At 46.5% G+C, this 16,294-nt stretch overlaps 1 protein-coding gene across 2 annotated transcripts; it reads right to left on the bottom strand.

The window, feature by feature from the left end:
- Positions 1-966: 966 nt before the first annotated feature.
- On the bottom strand, positions 967-16,027 carry PPP1R7 (protein phosphatase 1 regulatory subunit 7). 2 transcript variants are annotated; one of them, XM_035334719.1, is made up of 11 exons: positions 15,935-16,027; positions 15,314-15,391; positions 15,032-15,154; positions 11,275-11,330; positions 10,265-10,330; positions 9,493-9,623; positions 8,489-8,651; positions 4,961-5,077; positions 3,964-4,068; positions 2,951-3,037; positions 967-1,350 (listed from the first exon to the last, which is right to left on the bottom strand). In XM_035334719.1, the coding sequence occupies exons 2-11, from the start codon at positions 15,354-15,356 to the stop codon at positions 1,174-1,176; spliced, it is 1,068 nt and encodes a 355-aa protein (XP_035190610.1). In that variant the 5' UTR covers positions 15,357-15,391; positions 15,935-16,027; the 3' UTR covers positions 967-1,173. The 2 variants fall into 2 exon arrangements, with proteins under 2 accessions (XP_035190610.1, XP_035190612.1); XM_035334721.1 differs by lacking the exon at positions 15,314-15,391 and having other exon boundaries at positions 1,174-1,350; positions 15,935-16,022.
- Between the last annotated feature and the right edge of the window lie 267 nt (positions 16,028-16,294).

The raw sequence follows: 16,294 nt of genomic DNA, 5'->3' as shown, positions 1-16,294 counted from the left end.
CCCTTACAGAGAAAGGGCAGCGTCTGTCTTCTCTCCTGATTGATGCTGGCAAAACTGCAGTCCAGGCAGGTGGGCTTTGTGGAGAACTTCTACCAAGGGACGTTGAGAGCATTTACAAGATTAAAAACACGTTTTAAGACATACTAAATCAACGTCTTCCTCCAGAGTGGGTCCACTCATTCTCATTAAAAACCAGAACGTCCACAGAAGCTTCCAGCTTCACTTCAAAATGTGAGTTATCACTGAGGAGCTGGCTTGAAAGCCGAGCTTGCAGGCCACACCCAGCACTGCTCTATTCTGGAAGAAATCTGAAAGCAGCCTTGACTTCAGCCCAGGAAGGAGCAACATGCCTTGCCATCTACCATACTTTGCTCTGACAAACCCTGGGAAATCAGGAAGTAAATGAAATCATAACTACCCATTAAAAATCTGAAAACACAGGCTAGATCCCCTCACCTCCTCAAGTGGAGCCCACAGCCCCTGTAACCTTATTCTAACTCCTCCAGTCCTCAGCTTGGTCTAAAGCTCTACATTTAAACACAGATGTTATATTGCTAGTGGCTCTCTGAAGGTAGCTCATCCAGCCACGTACATCCTCACACTTTCCATAGCTCAGACTCTTCTCAGTCATAACTGTGCTTCAAAAAAATAATTGCTATAGAAGCGTTCCCCCCCCCCCACGCTCCACAGAGTTTTACATACAGATGTTTAGCATTCTGATCTGATGACCTGTATGAGCATTTTATCAATTCTTCCCCATGTTAACACTGTCACTGTCTTTCCACGTTTTTACAAACCTCCTTTGAGTCTGGATCTGGGACAGTGATGTTTTCAAGGACATCACTAATCTGAAGGTGTCACAGAGTCAGAAGTCAGCGAGTGGCTCCAAGTAGAAATGCTCCAGTCTGTGGCAAACAGTTGCTGCCAAAGCCTCCCATATAAATAACAGACACAAGCACAAGGAAGTCTCTTGTGTTAAGATTTAATAATAATAATAACAACATTTCAAAAACAATGAGTGCATTGTACACAAGATCTGGTATTCAGTGTTTTTTATTGACCATTTGCTCTGCGAGTGTCAGCGTACTGAAGACCTGGGGAGTGGTAAGTGGATAAAAAACCCAATTGGGACATTTCTCCGAGGAGGGCAGGGGACAGAGGGCAGCAGGAGGTTCAGAATCGAACAAACGTGGCATCAATCTGCCGGACAGACGGGAGGGCCAACATGATTTTGCGCCGGTACTGGGGATCCTTCTGCAAAGGGTTTCGCTCCAAATAAACAGTTTCCAAGTTCTTCGCCCCTTTCAGCTCATCCAGGTCACTCCAGCTCTCAACAAGGTTATCATTCATCTGCAGAGCACAGAAGTGCACACTCACACAAACCAATACTTCCATCGAAGCCTGGTTAGCAGGAACCTTGCCAAACCATGGCTGCTCAAGAGGAGTACCACCCAGCAGCAGTACAACCTTCAAGTACAGGTAAGAAGTCCCTGTCTACACATCTCTTCTCCCCCTGCACCCTCTGCATTCTCTCTCACTCCAAGCCTTGCTAACCAGCACCAACTTCCTTACACAGTCTTCGGTCGCAGGCCACCTGCTCCACTCTACAGACAACACATCTAGTCTGACCGCTTGTGATGGGAAAGACCCAGCAAAACACTGGGACCAACTCTTTATGTATTATTCCAGTCCATACTTGGTTCATTTAAGGGTGGGAGACCTTCATGTCAAGGTTTTCTTTGATTGCTGTATCTATCTTTACTTCCATCACTTCTTGGGTGGGAAGAGAAGGCCCCAAACTGATGCAAAGTGACAATTTCCTCTTCCCTTTACCTCCTCCTTTTCTTACATAAACTGCTTCTGTGCTCCAAGGAAAGCACCAAGCTGTCTGATTCAGCTTCTCCTCCTGTCAGTACAGGAGCTGCCTCACTGTTTGCACTGGATAGGAATTCCCACGCAAGGGGATGAACGCTTCAACTGGCAAGGAAGCAGAGTGTGCACAGGGGCCACATGCTGCCCAGCCTAGAGACTACAGCCACGCTGTGGTTTTGGATACATAGGCAGTTACTACAAAAACACCACCTTTAAAAAAAAAAAAAAAAAATCAATGTCCTCCCTCAACAGCTGTTCTTCCTCACATCGGGCATTCACAGTAAACTGGAAACTTCGTGCTCCCTGTTTACTGCGTGGTAAGCAGCACTATTTTCTACAGCTGCTTCTCTCCATTTATTGCACTGACAGAAAACTGCTTCATCACTGGGACTGCCACTGCTCCCGACAAAGATGGTTTTATAGTCAAGACCTTGGACTAAAGTAGCTCTTCCTTCTGCAGATTTGTACACAGCTACCAAAAGGTGTCAGAGTACCAATATTTCACGTGGGGAGTCTCTACGTGTATCCTCACCAGCCTCATGAGTGGCACAGGGCTTCACCACTCAGGATACCAAAGACAACAAAAGCAACCCTAACAGTTATCTGCCTCCCAGGAATGGAAGTAAACCAGAGACAGTTTCATTTGCTTCATATTTATAACAACATGAACATACCAAGTCTGCACTAAACCGATACTGTGTTCCAGTGCAGTCGTGAGCCAGTATCAGCTTCTCTCATTACACAGTCATGCTGACTTAAAGAAAGATGAGATCTGCAAAAATAGGACACACTAGGGCTGTTTCATAACCACAACCATGAAGGCAGGGCTTATTTCCTAGGTAGAGATAGGCTTGCTACCACTAATCAGAGCCTTGCAAAAAATCACATTAGGCTTAACTCTTTCCTCAGGGGGAATCATTATACTCTATCCACACAGACTGCCAAAATCTTAAAGACAGCCACCAAAAAGAGAGTTCACAACAGCTGCCCAAGACAGACACCACCCTCCTGCTGCTCCCCAGAGGGGTCTCTCTCACCGTGTACAGATGTTTCAGGGAACAGTTCCACCTGCACTTACCCAGAACTCCTGCAGCTCCGTTAGGTGACTGATATTTTCAATCTTCTTGATTCTATTAGATGCAATGTCCAGCATTGTGAGTTTGTTCTAGACAAAACAAAACAAAACAAAAAAACATTACACTGGATTTCCTTTTATCTTTTCTGTCTTACTTTGTCAGGCCAGAGCTGAAAATCATTAGAAGCAATGATGTGTCACTGCCAGCTGTTTAAAGGCAGCACAACAAGTACTCTCACTGTCTACATACAGCCAGAAAGACTGTTTTTAATTAAGCCAAGTTACTGACTTTCCAGAAGCCGTGAGGCAAAAATGAAAGCAACTACTGGCTGAATGACAATTGCCAGCCAAGGGCACCTAAAAAGTAAGCTTTCCTCATAGTATGTTAAGAGAAATCCATTAAAAATTGGATCAAAAGCGTCCTCTTGAGCAGTAGAGCTGAATAAACGTTTTGCAGCAGGAAGGTCAATAGTTCTAGAGAAAGTTGTTTTCTGCCTTGCACGCAATCAACCAAGTTCTGGATTTCTCTTCTCTCCTACAGTGCCACCTGCTGCTGGGTGAGAATGAAAATGCCACACGCACCCGTGAAATTGGCCCTATCCAGAAATCTAGAAACGTATACGAGCAATGGCAAGCCACATGCCATGGCTTGCCCCTTTCACTTCCAGCTCCACTTGTCCTATCGAAAAGGACTCCGTTATCTACAAACAGCTGTCTGAAAGGCTGCAGGGACAGCCAGCAGTGGCTGTCAAGTCTTTCCACTGCTCAAGATCCGCCAGGCTGCTCCATTAACCACATGCCTTGAACTTCCCAACACTCACCTCCCCCCGTCACAAAAAAATATCTGCTCCAGAACATCTGGAGGAGCTTCATAAATGTAAAATCGTTTAAGATAACCAATACTTGGATCTTCCTGGTCTTTTCAAGACACTGAGGACCCCACATGTAACTGGGGAAGCTGAGGAACAAAAGCTCCCTAAAGGGCAACAGTTCAGACGTGCTTTTGGACTGCTCACATTGTTCTCCAGTCCCTCGATGACTTCGATGCCATTGTTGCTGAGGTACAACTCACGCAAATTCACCAAGCTCTGCAGCCCCTCAATCTTGGTCAGACGGTTACTCTGAAAGTGTAACAGCAGTTAAAGTTCACTCTAAAAACACAAAATAATCGAGTCATTGAAGGAAGAGTATTTCTCTGAAGCATGGATGGGAAGGGAAAATAGCCTGCTTGGCTTCCCATTGATCCTGCATGCTCACGTTGTTGGATCTCTCTGCCACTGTGCTCAGCGAAGTTCCAGAAGAGCCAAAGCCTCCAGGTTTAGTAGAGTCAGATCCTGACTTTCCCATCAGAAGTTGCAGCCTGACAGCTTTCCACTTGGTCTATTTAGAAACAAGTCTACGCACTGATAGCATTTATTTTGTAGGTCTTTTTAATGGAATGGTCCTAAAGGAGGTTGCATGACTTGAGGCACGGGACACACTGCTATATATAGCTCTGTAAATCCTATAAAATAGGATGCCTCCAGGTACTGCAACATATAGCAAGTAACACTTAGAAACAACTGTAAGGGATACCAGAACGTACTCGCTTTGTCATGTATTTATTCCACCCTCTAGAAAAGGCTGGGACGTTTCCCTAGCTCATTAAGGACACATTTCATTTAGCACAAGCTTATTCACATTTCCCCCCTCTTCAGGCAGAAGGCAGTGACACTGAGCCCGCTGCCACTACGTGCACTTCCCTGGCATAACTCATCTGATGTTACTCTGCAGTGCCTCAGGCAGGGAGTGTGGGGATAACATTCGTTTCCTGTCCTCTCTCACAAAAATCAAGCATTTGTTTTTATCATTTTAGCAGTGTCGATCCCATTTAGTACCAAAGGAAGCACAAAATCTCTCACTCCATTCCAATAAAGCAGTTTGACCCAGACACCAAGGACCCACGGATTCCACGGAGCTTACTGTAAGTTACAAGGCTGTTCACCACGCAGCGATACGGAGCGGAATCGGTACCTGTATACTGAGCACGGTCAAGTTCGTCAGTGCATCCAAGTTCTGGAGCTTGCTGATTTTATTCTTCCCAAGGAACAGACTGTCGAGGTTAGTCAAGGCGTCGATGTTTTCAATTGCCTGCAAAATGACCAAAGGAGACAGCGCTGCTGGGATGCACAACGGCGGCCTGTAGATGCGGCTGGCATTTTATAGCCTCCACCTGTGCAGCTGCGCTCCGCTGCAAGACGAGCCTGCCAGCTCCACACACCAACTGTGCACAAGGTAGGGCCTCCCTCAAAGAGCAGGATAAGCGCAGTGACAGCGAGCCTCGGCCTGGGACAGCTGGCTCGCAGCATTACTGTTTGCTGACTTTCAGCAGGGGTCACGTCACTGTCACATCGCTTTGCCCTCTGTTGCCACCACCGTCCGGGCCAGGGAAGAGAACCAACAGGCACAAGGAGCACTGAAAGGGACATTCCCTGGGCATGAGGCGTTCCCAGGGCACAGATACTCGTTTGTGAAGCAAGATTAGCTGTCACTGGTGAACGGAAAGACTCTGGGAACAGAAAATGTAACTCCCAAATTTAGTCCTGACCATCAATGATTAAAGCAGTCGGAGCCAAGCTGCTCCACGTATCAGTTTCTCTGTCACAAGCAAGGCTGGCTGGCTTGCGGTGTATCTAGATAAGGGTGACAAGGCGTTCAAACATTTAACTACAGGCTATATATTCATGCTACTGGCAGAACAGACACGTACCGATTGGAGCGATATTTACCTGTGAAATGCACACACTACTGACAGAACACACACACTGCACAAATTTAAGTCCCGAGCTCAGCAGTGGGAGAAAAGACCTCTGTGAGGCACCAAAACGAACCATTCTTTGTTTACAAAGGAAGGGGCACCAGGAAGCATGAAGAGGAGAGAAAAAAAGGCACGGCAAGAAGAGGGGAGGAGGATGAATTTAGAAAAGGTTTCTGTAAAAAGAAATAAAATGCCTTTTTTTTTTTTTTTCCAGGGGACAGCCAGAAAAAATATCAAAGAAAAAAGGTGCTGTTAAAAAGATGGGAATTTTAAAAACAGGTTTCAGCTCACAGAAAAGCAGCAACATGGGTATAGATAAACACACAGCTGTGCATCTGCGGTTAAATATCTTGTGACACCTCAGCTTTTCCCCATCCTTCTTGCCTGGAGATTTCAGAGACTACCAATGCAGGTGTGACAGGACACCAAGTCCTAGCACCACGTGGTTTTCTGCGTGCGCACGCTTCTGGGCAAGGGAAGGCAGAGGAAGAGGGACGAGTGCACACAATGCATTACAGGTAAGCTCTGGAAAGGAAAGAACCTTTTCAACCTCTATCCCAGAATTGCCAACAGATTCAATGTAAGTTGTTTTATCGACTCGTATTTGGACTCACCCTCCTTCTAGCCTGCGGACTTACCCCTGCTTTGGCCTTGCAAGAAAATAATAGATTTGTTTCTCATTGGTAGCTCCCCCAGCCCTGAGGAGGAAATACTTGTGATTCTGAGGGTATTGAGAAGAAATAATCAGAAAAAAAGGCTATTTAAAGCTATTAAAAGCCACGCTTAAGTGAGAGTATGAAACAGATGGGCATGAGGAAAAAAAACTTGGGAACAAATAAAGTGCTTGCCTCGTAGTTGCCTCAGTCCAACTTTGGAAAGAAAAGCATGAAAGTGCATTAGCTCAGGCATAAAATTATGTTTCCTCACCATTCACATAAAAAGGACAGAGCTATGAGTGCTTAATAAGACGTGACAGACTCCAGGGTAAGTGTGCACCAAGAGGTTAGAGTTTTGCAGCAAAACAACTCAGACAGCATTACTGCAGGAGCTTTCAAGAGCAGGGTATGAACTTACCAGGCACCCCAGAACCAAGAACGCTGCCTGAACAGACAGCCCATAGGCTTTTGTCCTACAGAGTTAAGGATACGCCCACCTATAAAGCACGGAGCCAGGCTGTCCTGCTGGCAGAAAACTATCAAAAGAGTTCTAGGCGGCCTCAAATAACAAGCTGTTTTTTTCATGCCTACCCTAGACCTTACCGGGTTTCTCACTCCAGTAAAGCAGCCAGAAGCACAGAGCAGTGCTGTTTGAAGAAGCCAGAACAGATTTAACAGATAAACGCTAACAAGAATTTAGCTGTGTTACCCATACAGTGGTATAACTTTTTTTTTTAAACATGCACAGCCTCAGCGCTGCAAAAATACATGTAAAATAAATGCAACCTTGTTCTTTAAAATACAATTTTAGGCTTGGTAACACTGGTGGCAATATACCACCTCAGTGTCCATACAGAAATCTAGCTGGATTTTTTTTTTTTCCACAAGATAATGATGTTCAGATACGGAATGTAGCAGTTTTAACCCAGCTTTTGAAATGAAAGAGTAAGTGTGCTTCGCCTATTACATTTCTGAATACAGGAACTGCATCCCTCTAGGCCACGTTCCCCAGCCTATGCAAACCGTAAGGTTCCTAGTTGCTTATTTGGCTGATGTTCTCCCACTCGGGATTTATTTCTATAAGTAATTTAGTTTCCAAACTAATAACTTCTTAAATAGAAAAGTCAGTCCAGTTTAGCTTTAGGGGAAAAATGAACTTTTTCCAGTTCATAAAAGCAGCAAACATGTCTGCCTTAACAGGCTGTTTGTAATAGCTTATGCTTCCTTCTTTCCTCGAAGGAGAAGCGTGCTTCCACAATGGCTGCAATATAGAGGACACACAGGTATTTTCTTCATCTGCTCCTTCAGCATAACAAATAGTTTTTCAGTGACTGTAACTGGGGAGCGTCAACTCATATAATTTTCAGATTGGAAAAGTGCTCGCTTGTAACCATTATTTCCTCAAGTATACATAATTGAAGAAGTTTCTAAAGAATTTGTTTACTTTGCACACTGCAAGTCTTTTGTGTTGTCTGTTTCACCAATTCTCTTATGAACTGGGCAAGATGCAGAGAAGCGTGCCTTATGGAGAGCACAGACTACTCAGAACTGCTTCCCTTTAAGTGGCACAGACTTCCAATCGGCAGAGCTGGAGAGGTCACTAACTGAACCGTAAGACAAAGCACTCAGCAGTGGAGTATCAGATTTTTGAGGCGCTTCAGAGTCAAGTCAAGAAAGGTCTTTTTCCTGAGGGAGACTAGCAGAATTATCAATTATACTTATGAATCTCAAACTACAATTACATTTGAACTCAATAGTGCCAGCCTCCAGGAAGGTAAGAGAAAGCAGTAACTGCTAGTTTTGATAGGCTTGGCTCTCTATCAAGAGGAAACTGTTATCTGCAAGAGGCCACACACAGGGGATGCATTAAAGAGATTCATCAGTAGTAGTTTAGTAGCCAGGCACTACATGCATACGTAATTAAAGAATTCAGCAGGCGCAGCAAACAGGCAATTACACATTAAATGACTACAACAATAAAAACAGCAAAATTGCAAGTAAAAGTCAGTGCATTGCACTTTCGGAAGGGCTAACCCCAAGCCAAAGAGCTCAGAACTCTTTAGCTTACATCCCGTACAGCAAGCCTACCCGAATGCGATTGGATCCCAACTCTAACATCTGTAACAGCTGCAAGTGGCTCAAATTCTCAATTTTGGCGATTTTGTTGTTGACAAGGAAGAGTTTTTTAAGTTGGGTAAGCCGATCTAGTCCTTCAATGTGTCGCAGAACATTAAACGAGATGTCCAGGATCCTGAGGTAAAACAAAACAAAGGCCTCTTCAGTCCAGGAGGCACCAACGATCCCAGAAGGGACATTTGTACATCGGTGGTGAACCTCGCTACCTACAAAGCGCTTTGCTAGGCCCTAAGTCACACGCGGCGTTTCTTCTATCAGAAATAAACATAGTTTTCAAAATACTTCCATAGCATAACAGGGAAAAAAAATAGATAGGTAACACGCAAAGGATAGACCTTATTTTGCCCAGCTGTGGACCTGCCACTCTGGGAGGCAGCCAACCTTCAGTACTGCACAGCCCGTAGGAAATGCATGTCCCTAAAACATCAGCCTCTCCGTGGACAAGGACAGGGCCTCCCCTGAGCATGAAGCAGTTGCAACTGCAGGAAGTAGGTCGCTCTTCCTCAACCCCAGTGGAAACAGTTTCGTGATCTGTCTCCAGAGCGATCAAGGACCAGCGCCAGAAGTGAGGAGGAGCACTACTCCTTCCCCATGCCCCCCGCAAAATGTCAAGTCTCCGGTCGTTTTCCGCAGGAAGGTCAGCCTGCTGCACGGAGCTCTCATCGCCCATACCAAGGGATGCCCGAGGGCTTCTGTACCTGGAGAGAAGCTGCAACCACCTACCATTCTTACTGCCTTACACAGCACACTTTTCATGTCCAGCTGACTGTCCCTGTTGAGCTCCAGGATAAAACTATTTTACCACACAGGTTAAATACTAAGGGAGACCAGACCTGGTCCTTCACAGAGCACCCAAACGAATCGTGACAAGGGCCTGGGCGGTAAAGTACAGCACATGCAACTCACTGAGCGGCCAACCACCCTCAGGCTAATGCTGGTGATTCCCCGTGACTCACTCAAGTTCCGTTAGAGCCTCCAAGTTCTCGATCTTCCGAATCTGATTGTCGTAGAGATCCAGCTCCCGCAAGGTCTGCAATTGCTCCAGGTTCTCAATGCGCTTAACCAAGTTCTGACGCAGACACAGAGTCTAACAGTTGAAGAAAAGTTTAAAAACAATCAGGAAGACAGATCCGAATGACAGCACGTAATGCCTCTTGGCACACAGACAGTTTTTTGGGCTATTCATAGTTTTGTGGATTCTTTGTTTCTGTTTTGTTGTTTTGTTTTGTTTTTTTTTTTAATAGAATTTTCCCTGTTTTCTTCCAATGCTATGGAAGGAAAGCTTTTTACCATGAAGGTGGTCGGACAGCAGAACAGGGCCCCAGAGGGACTGTGCAACTGTAACGTAATCTTGGAAATATTCAAGAGCTCAACTGGACAAGGCCTTGAGCAACATGCTCTAACTAGACCTGCTTTGAGCAGGGAGTTACTAGAGACTTCCAGAGGTCCTTTCAAGTCTAGAATATTCTGTGTTAAGCCCGTGCAAGTACAAAATGCATCTCAGAACTAACCCTGATGCGTTCTCTCTCTTTCACTTCCAAAACCAACTTGCAAAACCCCAGCATTTTTTATTCCTACTTGACAAATGGGTAAACCTTCTTCGGTCAAGCATAAGGTGAACTCGTTAGGATCTCAGCCAAAGAGAGGCTCGTATGTTTGTTCTCTAATAGATCAGACGTGCAAAACATCCAGCGCCAAGAGACATTCTCTGTTCCTTAGGACCATTACCTTCACTTTCTTGAGCACCTCAAATCCTTCAATTTTGCCAATTCGGAAATGATTCAGGTCCACATCCTGAAAGAGAAACAGGTCAGAGGGATTCAGCGCGTGGTTCAGAACACTCTTCAAGACTAACCTGGTGCTTTGTTATAAGGCAAACTGTAGACTTATAAAATTCATAGCTCTTAAAAACTTCCCTTTAGAGAGCTTGTGAAAATTTGTTTTGGAAGATATTTCCACCAAAGGTGAAGCATGGGGCCTAAGCTCATCAGCTGCAAAGGCAGTGTCTGTGACAGTGCAACAGCCCCTTCCTCAGTCTCTGCTTTGTTTCACCAAGAGGGGACTTTTTTTTTTTCCTCCAGTAAATTTGGAACTTACTGATAAAGACAAATTCTGTTGTCTGGCTTGAATCAAGTACTGTACAAAATTCTCCTAGCCACTTTGCTAGGGTGTAACTGGAACACACCTCGTTATTTCCAGTTCCAGGCCTCAGGTGAGTAAGATCCACTAGTAGCTCAAACACTCTGGTGGTTCTGTGAACATAACTCGGCACTGGCAAACAGCTAAAGCACTTCACATCTGCGCTGCTCAGCACCAGATGCTCTAGTTTTACAGGTCAGAGACCTTCATCCCCCAAGCTCAGAAATTCTGCCTACGCTCAGGCACAAGGCCAGCTGAGTAGCTGTGTCTCTTACAATCACGGGTCTGACTGCAGCAACCTCTTCATTCAAGATTCCCACAAAAGCTCACACCCCATCGGTGACGCTTGCAGCACAGCCCCACTTTCAGTGTCTCCATGCTTATTCCAAAATTCAAAATGACCCACAAAAGGTTTTGGATTTTGATCAAGAATAATACACCTCTACTTCTAGTCTAAAGGCTCTGAATCAATTCTGGGGAAGGCAGGATAGCCAGCACCTTCAGAAGAACCGGGTCCCATAACCAGGTGTCGATACTTGCCTTTGCTATCCTTTTCTTCCTTCTGTGTAAAGCCCATAAGGACAAAAATCTGCCTTTACCTCAGCTTCTGGATCCAGGCTAATCGTCTCCATGTCCACCGGGGTCTCTGCTTCTCCTGCAGCAGAAGCAGACATGTGATAAAGTTCTGCTACCTGATAGCAAAAGGCAAGATGACAACAGCTAGCATCCAGAGAGACAACGGGAGCAAACACTCTCCGAAGAGGGAACACGTGCGCAGTTCAGATACTCTGCTGCACTAAAAATACATTTCACCCGTCTGGCTCCTCATCATGACAGCTAGTCATGAAAACAAAGTTTTATTAACAGCAGAATTTCAGGCCTAAGTACAAAGGGCAGAAAGAACAGCACCTTACCCAGCCTGCTTACGTGGCTGCTGGATAACGCTGGCTCAAGGTTGATCTTGGCTGGATTCTTTCTCTTTACAGTTAGGGCCATCATCTCTCTGAAGATACACCCTCTAGAGTGTCTGTGCTCCTCAGACATCCTGGTACATCAGTGCCAAGAAGGAATCTAAGCACACCTAAAGTATCTAGCGATGGTGCCAAGAATGACCAAGCATCTCAGCAATCCCACCCTTCAGCTTTCCTTGCATAAACACTGCTCATGGCAACGCCGTGCCCTCTTTCGCGTGGAGCTCCCTTCTTTTGTTTGAATGAACTCACTAACATGCTAGCAAACACTGTTTATCACGCTGCATACATTTTCTTGGGAAATGCTTTTGTAGCTCTGGAAGACAGCCCAACATTTGCTGTGCTTCTATCACAGCACAAGAGGGAGCGAAGTTTACTGGATAAATTCATGATGAATAATTCATGCCCGGTTCTCATTTGTTGAGGGTGGTGTGCTGCTTGCATCAATCTCCAGAGAAACTCTAATTAGACTTTGCAAAACAGACACACAACCCCTTTCCATTTCACGTGTGTAGCTTCTGTCTGTGCTACCAAAAAACTAGAAGGACATTTAATTAGCCCATTCCCAAAGGCTCTGGATTAACTCCTCATTACAGGACGCGAGCTCATTCCATAACCCAGAAGTAACGAATACTTCCACAGCCCAGCATGGTCACAATGCCCACGCAAATGCCAAATACCCTCAGTACTTAATGACTTTTCCCTACAGAGGCTTGGAATTATCGGCGCAATTGTAAGGATTAACAGTACAAACGTTGCAGTTTTTACTACTGCCAGACTCCAAGGTTTTAACAGCTCCATGCTCTGCCTCACCTTCCCGCGTTTGGCCGTGGCTCTTGCCTGAGAAATCAAACAGGAAAGAGTCCTAAATGAACTCGCAGAAATTAAGACTGAAAAGCAATCCTCTGTCCCACTTCTTCTAACGTTAAATTAGCAGGGAGCATGAACTCTACGTCAGGCATGTGAAATGAGCTGGTAGGCTTGGTGACACCGAGTGGTGGTATAGAAATGCCACCAAAACTGACACGCATACTGACGCCTGTCAGTATTTTGGCAGCGGGCAGCAGCTGCATTTTGTTATTTTTCTTCCAGATCGGGAGCAATGCACTTCAGCAGCGGAGTGGGCCACGCTTCCCAGCTGCTTCCGAAGCCGCATCTCTGTGACCTATTTCTAGGGTGCAAAATCTGCCAGTACAAAGTGCTCCAAGACAAAGGAGCAGCCCAGCCGAACTCAGAGCCAGCAGGAACACAGCCCAAGTTCGGAACAACAGTTACTTGAGATATCACATTTTTTTAAAAAAGCAAACAATTCCCCTTGTATTGAGTTGTCCAAGCAGTAGGTCACAGTGGAGGAACTTCTTTTGGGACTTTTTGCCACGTGACTTTGAGTGACCAGTCCTGGTAGCGCCAGCACAGGCAAAAAGCCCACGAGCCTGATGGCACCAAACCAAATCACACCGGATAAATGCAACAGACTTCACAGCAATAAAAACAACTTAAAACTAACAGGCATAAACATTTCTGAAACAAGGTATTGCTCTGGCACTGAAGTTACTTAGGCAAGTTTTTTGTGAAACCCATGCCTGCAAGCTAGACAGCTCTGCAGATGTAGGAAAGCCGACAACATTCAGGAAACCCGAGTTCCGCAGCACAGAACAGCAGTTACTGGGTTATGTAAATCCACAGCACCGCAAGCTTTTCAAGCAGCTGAAAGCCTAGCTGCACTTTTTAAGTGCATATGCATGAAAAATATTATAAATAGCTAAGTGAGAAGCTTTCTCAGAGGCGCTGTTCCTCAGAGAATTAGCTACACAATACAAGTGAAGTTTCAGCTGTTTGAGCTCTATTTGTGATCCTCAGCGAACAACGTGGAGGACTGTTCGTTTTGCTTTTTCGCTGAGCAACTCAAAAGCTGGCTGAAGAAACTAACTCGAGCGTTCCAACATTTTTCCTCTGCTTGGTTTCTGCCCTAAAAGAAGCTTTCTGGATCCTAGCAGTTTGGAAGGAGACAGAACGCCGATCCAGCCGTTGCGGTAAAGAGCGTCCAACGCAATTCAGACCAACCTGAAGCTGCTTTGCCTGCCTCCACTTGGAATAAAAGCACGGCATTTGAAGTCGTTTCTCTAATATTACAATTCCCAAGGGAGCAACACAGAAAAGACAACCTCGCATGCACAGCTAAATTAAGCCAGCTAAATAAATCTTCAAAATGTGACACGTGCGCAAAGGAAAACCACGGCAGGCTGATCTGAGTGGTTCTCGTGACCATCTCGTGCCCGGGATTTACCGTTTGTGAGATGTGCTCTTGTCCTTTTAAACGCATCATCACGCCGCTGTTCGACTTCCAGTTCGTTGTGCCATTTATTTATTTGTTAACGGTGAACAGCGAATTGCTAACAACCAAGAGGGAATTCATTTCGTTAAGAAGTGAGATTTCAAACTCTCACAAGAATTTGCGAGTTTGGAAGACGCTCCCACAAATCTAAGGAATGAGGTTAAATTAGGAGGGATTTGTAGTATGTGAACAGTCAAAAACTTGCCGCAAAAATAAATCCTGTATTATTTCCCTTCCTTTTTTAGGCCAACAACTACCCGAGCACGTCTATCAAGAAGGAACCTATTACATCTCCAATTGTCAGCTAGCATTATGAAAAGGCCAGAAGATATTGCCACGGGGAGTCTTCAGCAATTGACCTGCTCTGACAATTCCATGCAAGCTACTCTAAAACAAGCGTTACCATCAAACACACGCAGGCTTAGAAAAGCCTGTCAAGATTTCTACCCAACGCGCTGTCACAAACCGGACAAACAGCAGAGAAAGTTTGAAGTCAAGAGGATTCAGAAAGGTGTAGTTTTGATGCCTTAGCGCTTTTAATTAAAAAATAATAATAATCAAAAGCTTTCTTCAACCTATCTAGAAATAGCTGTCTTTACCTTCCAAAGGAATCCGGCAAGTTTTAAAGTTAAAAACTACACGTGTTGAAGCAGAATTACGAAGAGCTGGTTTTGCTCGTTTCTAAGGGACACTTCCAGCGCCTCTCTACAGAGAGCGGTAACCTCCGCACACAAAAAATAGGAAAAAAGCTGCATCACATGTGGATGGTAAGGATTTCAAAGAGAAGCATGGTTCCGTACGCGGCCAAAGAAGAAAAAAACGAAGGTCTAGTATCGGTGGATCCATAAAAGAAGGCAGCTTTACTCTGGCAACGATTACACTATGATTATCCTTTTTTAAAAGTCTTCTCTCGCGCAGACGCGCGTTATTAGCTAACACCGAGAGCCCCGCCACGCAGCTATGAGAAACGCGGAGGACTGACAGACGTGCGTGACCGCACGCCCCGTGAGGTGACGCTTCCCAAAGCGATCGCTGAGGTGGGCAGGGTACCTGTGGAGTTCTCGCCATTCTGCTCGTCTCTCAGGCTCTGCTGGCTGAGGTCTGTTACCAAGCACACCGCTTGCTTCTTCCCTTCTTCATCTCCCGACTCCTCTGACTCGATCCGCTTATCAACTGCACGAGACAAACAGCAGAATTGGTCTCCTTGTGGCGGGGGGGGGAGGAAGCAGCAAGCAGATACAACAACCAGGACGCACACATACCGCTAGGCAGTTAGTAGAAATCCTACATTAACTAATGGAAAGGTTTAGTCTTAAATAAAAGGCCTCTTACCCCTTGTTTCTACTTTGATTTTGGATGCACTTTTTCCTCCCATCACATCTTCCTAAAACCAACAATCTGGGAAGAAGACTGGAGGAAAAAGGAAATTTCTTAGATCAATGAAGTGCAATTCCAAAGATTACGGAGATGGAAGTAGAATCGTTACATTTAAAGACCTTTTAGAAAAAATAAATAAATAAACAAACCAGTACCGTGTGCCAGGGGCACGGAGCGAAAGGAAAAAAGGAGAATTTTCCTTTGCCAAAAGGGAAAAGAACAAAAAAAAAAAGGAGAGCCCACCAGTGTCCCTGCCGCTACTGGAGCCGTGTCTCCGACACAGCCGCCCTGCTCTGGGGGCCCGAGGCCAGCGCGGGTGGCCCCGCAGCCGAGGAGGAGGGCACGTTTCTCCTCCACGTCTTTATTTCGTTATTCTTTTAAGCCCCGGCCGCCTCCGCAGCCCCCTCCTGCCACCTCTCCCCGCCGGGGCGGCCCCAGGCTGCACCCCCGGGGGCTGCCCGAGCCCCGCCGCGGGCCGTCCGGTGGGGAGCGGCGCCCTTGCGCCGTGTCGCGACATGCGGCGCCGTGTCGCGACCTGTGGCGTCGAGCCGCGCCCGGCCCCCCGCGGGCTCTCACCCTCCATCATCTCCTGCGGCCCCTCTCCGCTCGCCGCCGCCATCTTGCTTCTCCTCCCCCCGCCCCCTGCCGGAAACCGCCTCGCCGCCGGCCGCGGCCAATCAGAGGCCGGCCCTCGCGTCGCGTCGCAGCCAATCGCCGCTGCGGGCCATGGGCCCTCGGGGGAGGGGGGCGGGCCCGCGGAGCCCGGCACTGGTGCGCATGCGCCCTGTCCTCCCGCTGCCTGCTGGGAGTTGTAGTTCCGGGCGGGGTTAGGACCGACTCCCTCCTCCCCACGGGCCCGGCGCTCTGCCCGGTCGTTCCGCCCGCAGCCTGTTCCGAGGGCGGCCACCAGCCCGGTCGGGCCACTTTTAACCCCTG

Source organism: Oxyura jamaicensis, chromosome 9, assembly GCF_011077185.1.
Source record: "Oxyura jamaicensis isolate SHBP4307 breed ruddy duck chromosome 9, BPBGC_Ojam_1.0, whole genome shotgun sequence".
NCBI classification, from domain to species: Eukaryota; Metazoa; Chordata; class Aves; order Anseriformes; family Anatidae; genus Oxyura; species Oxyura jamaicensis.
Note: the sequence above shows the minus strand (reverse complement) of the source record. Positions and strands in the feature narration are given on the sequence as shown.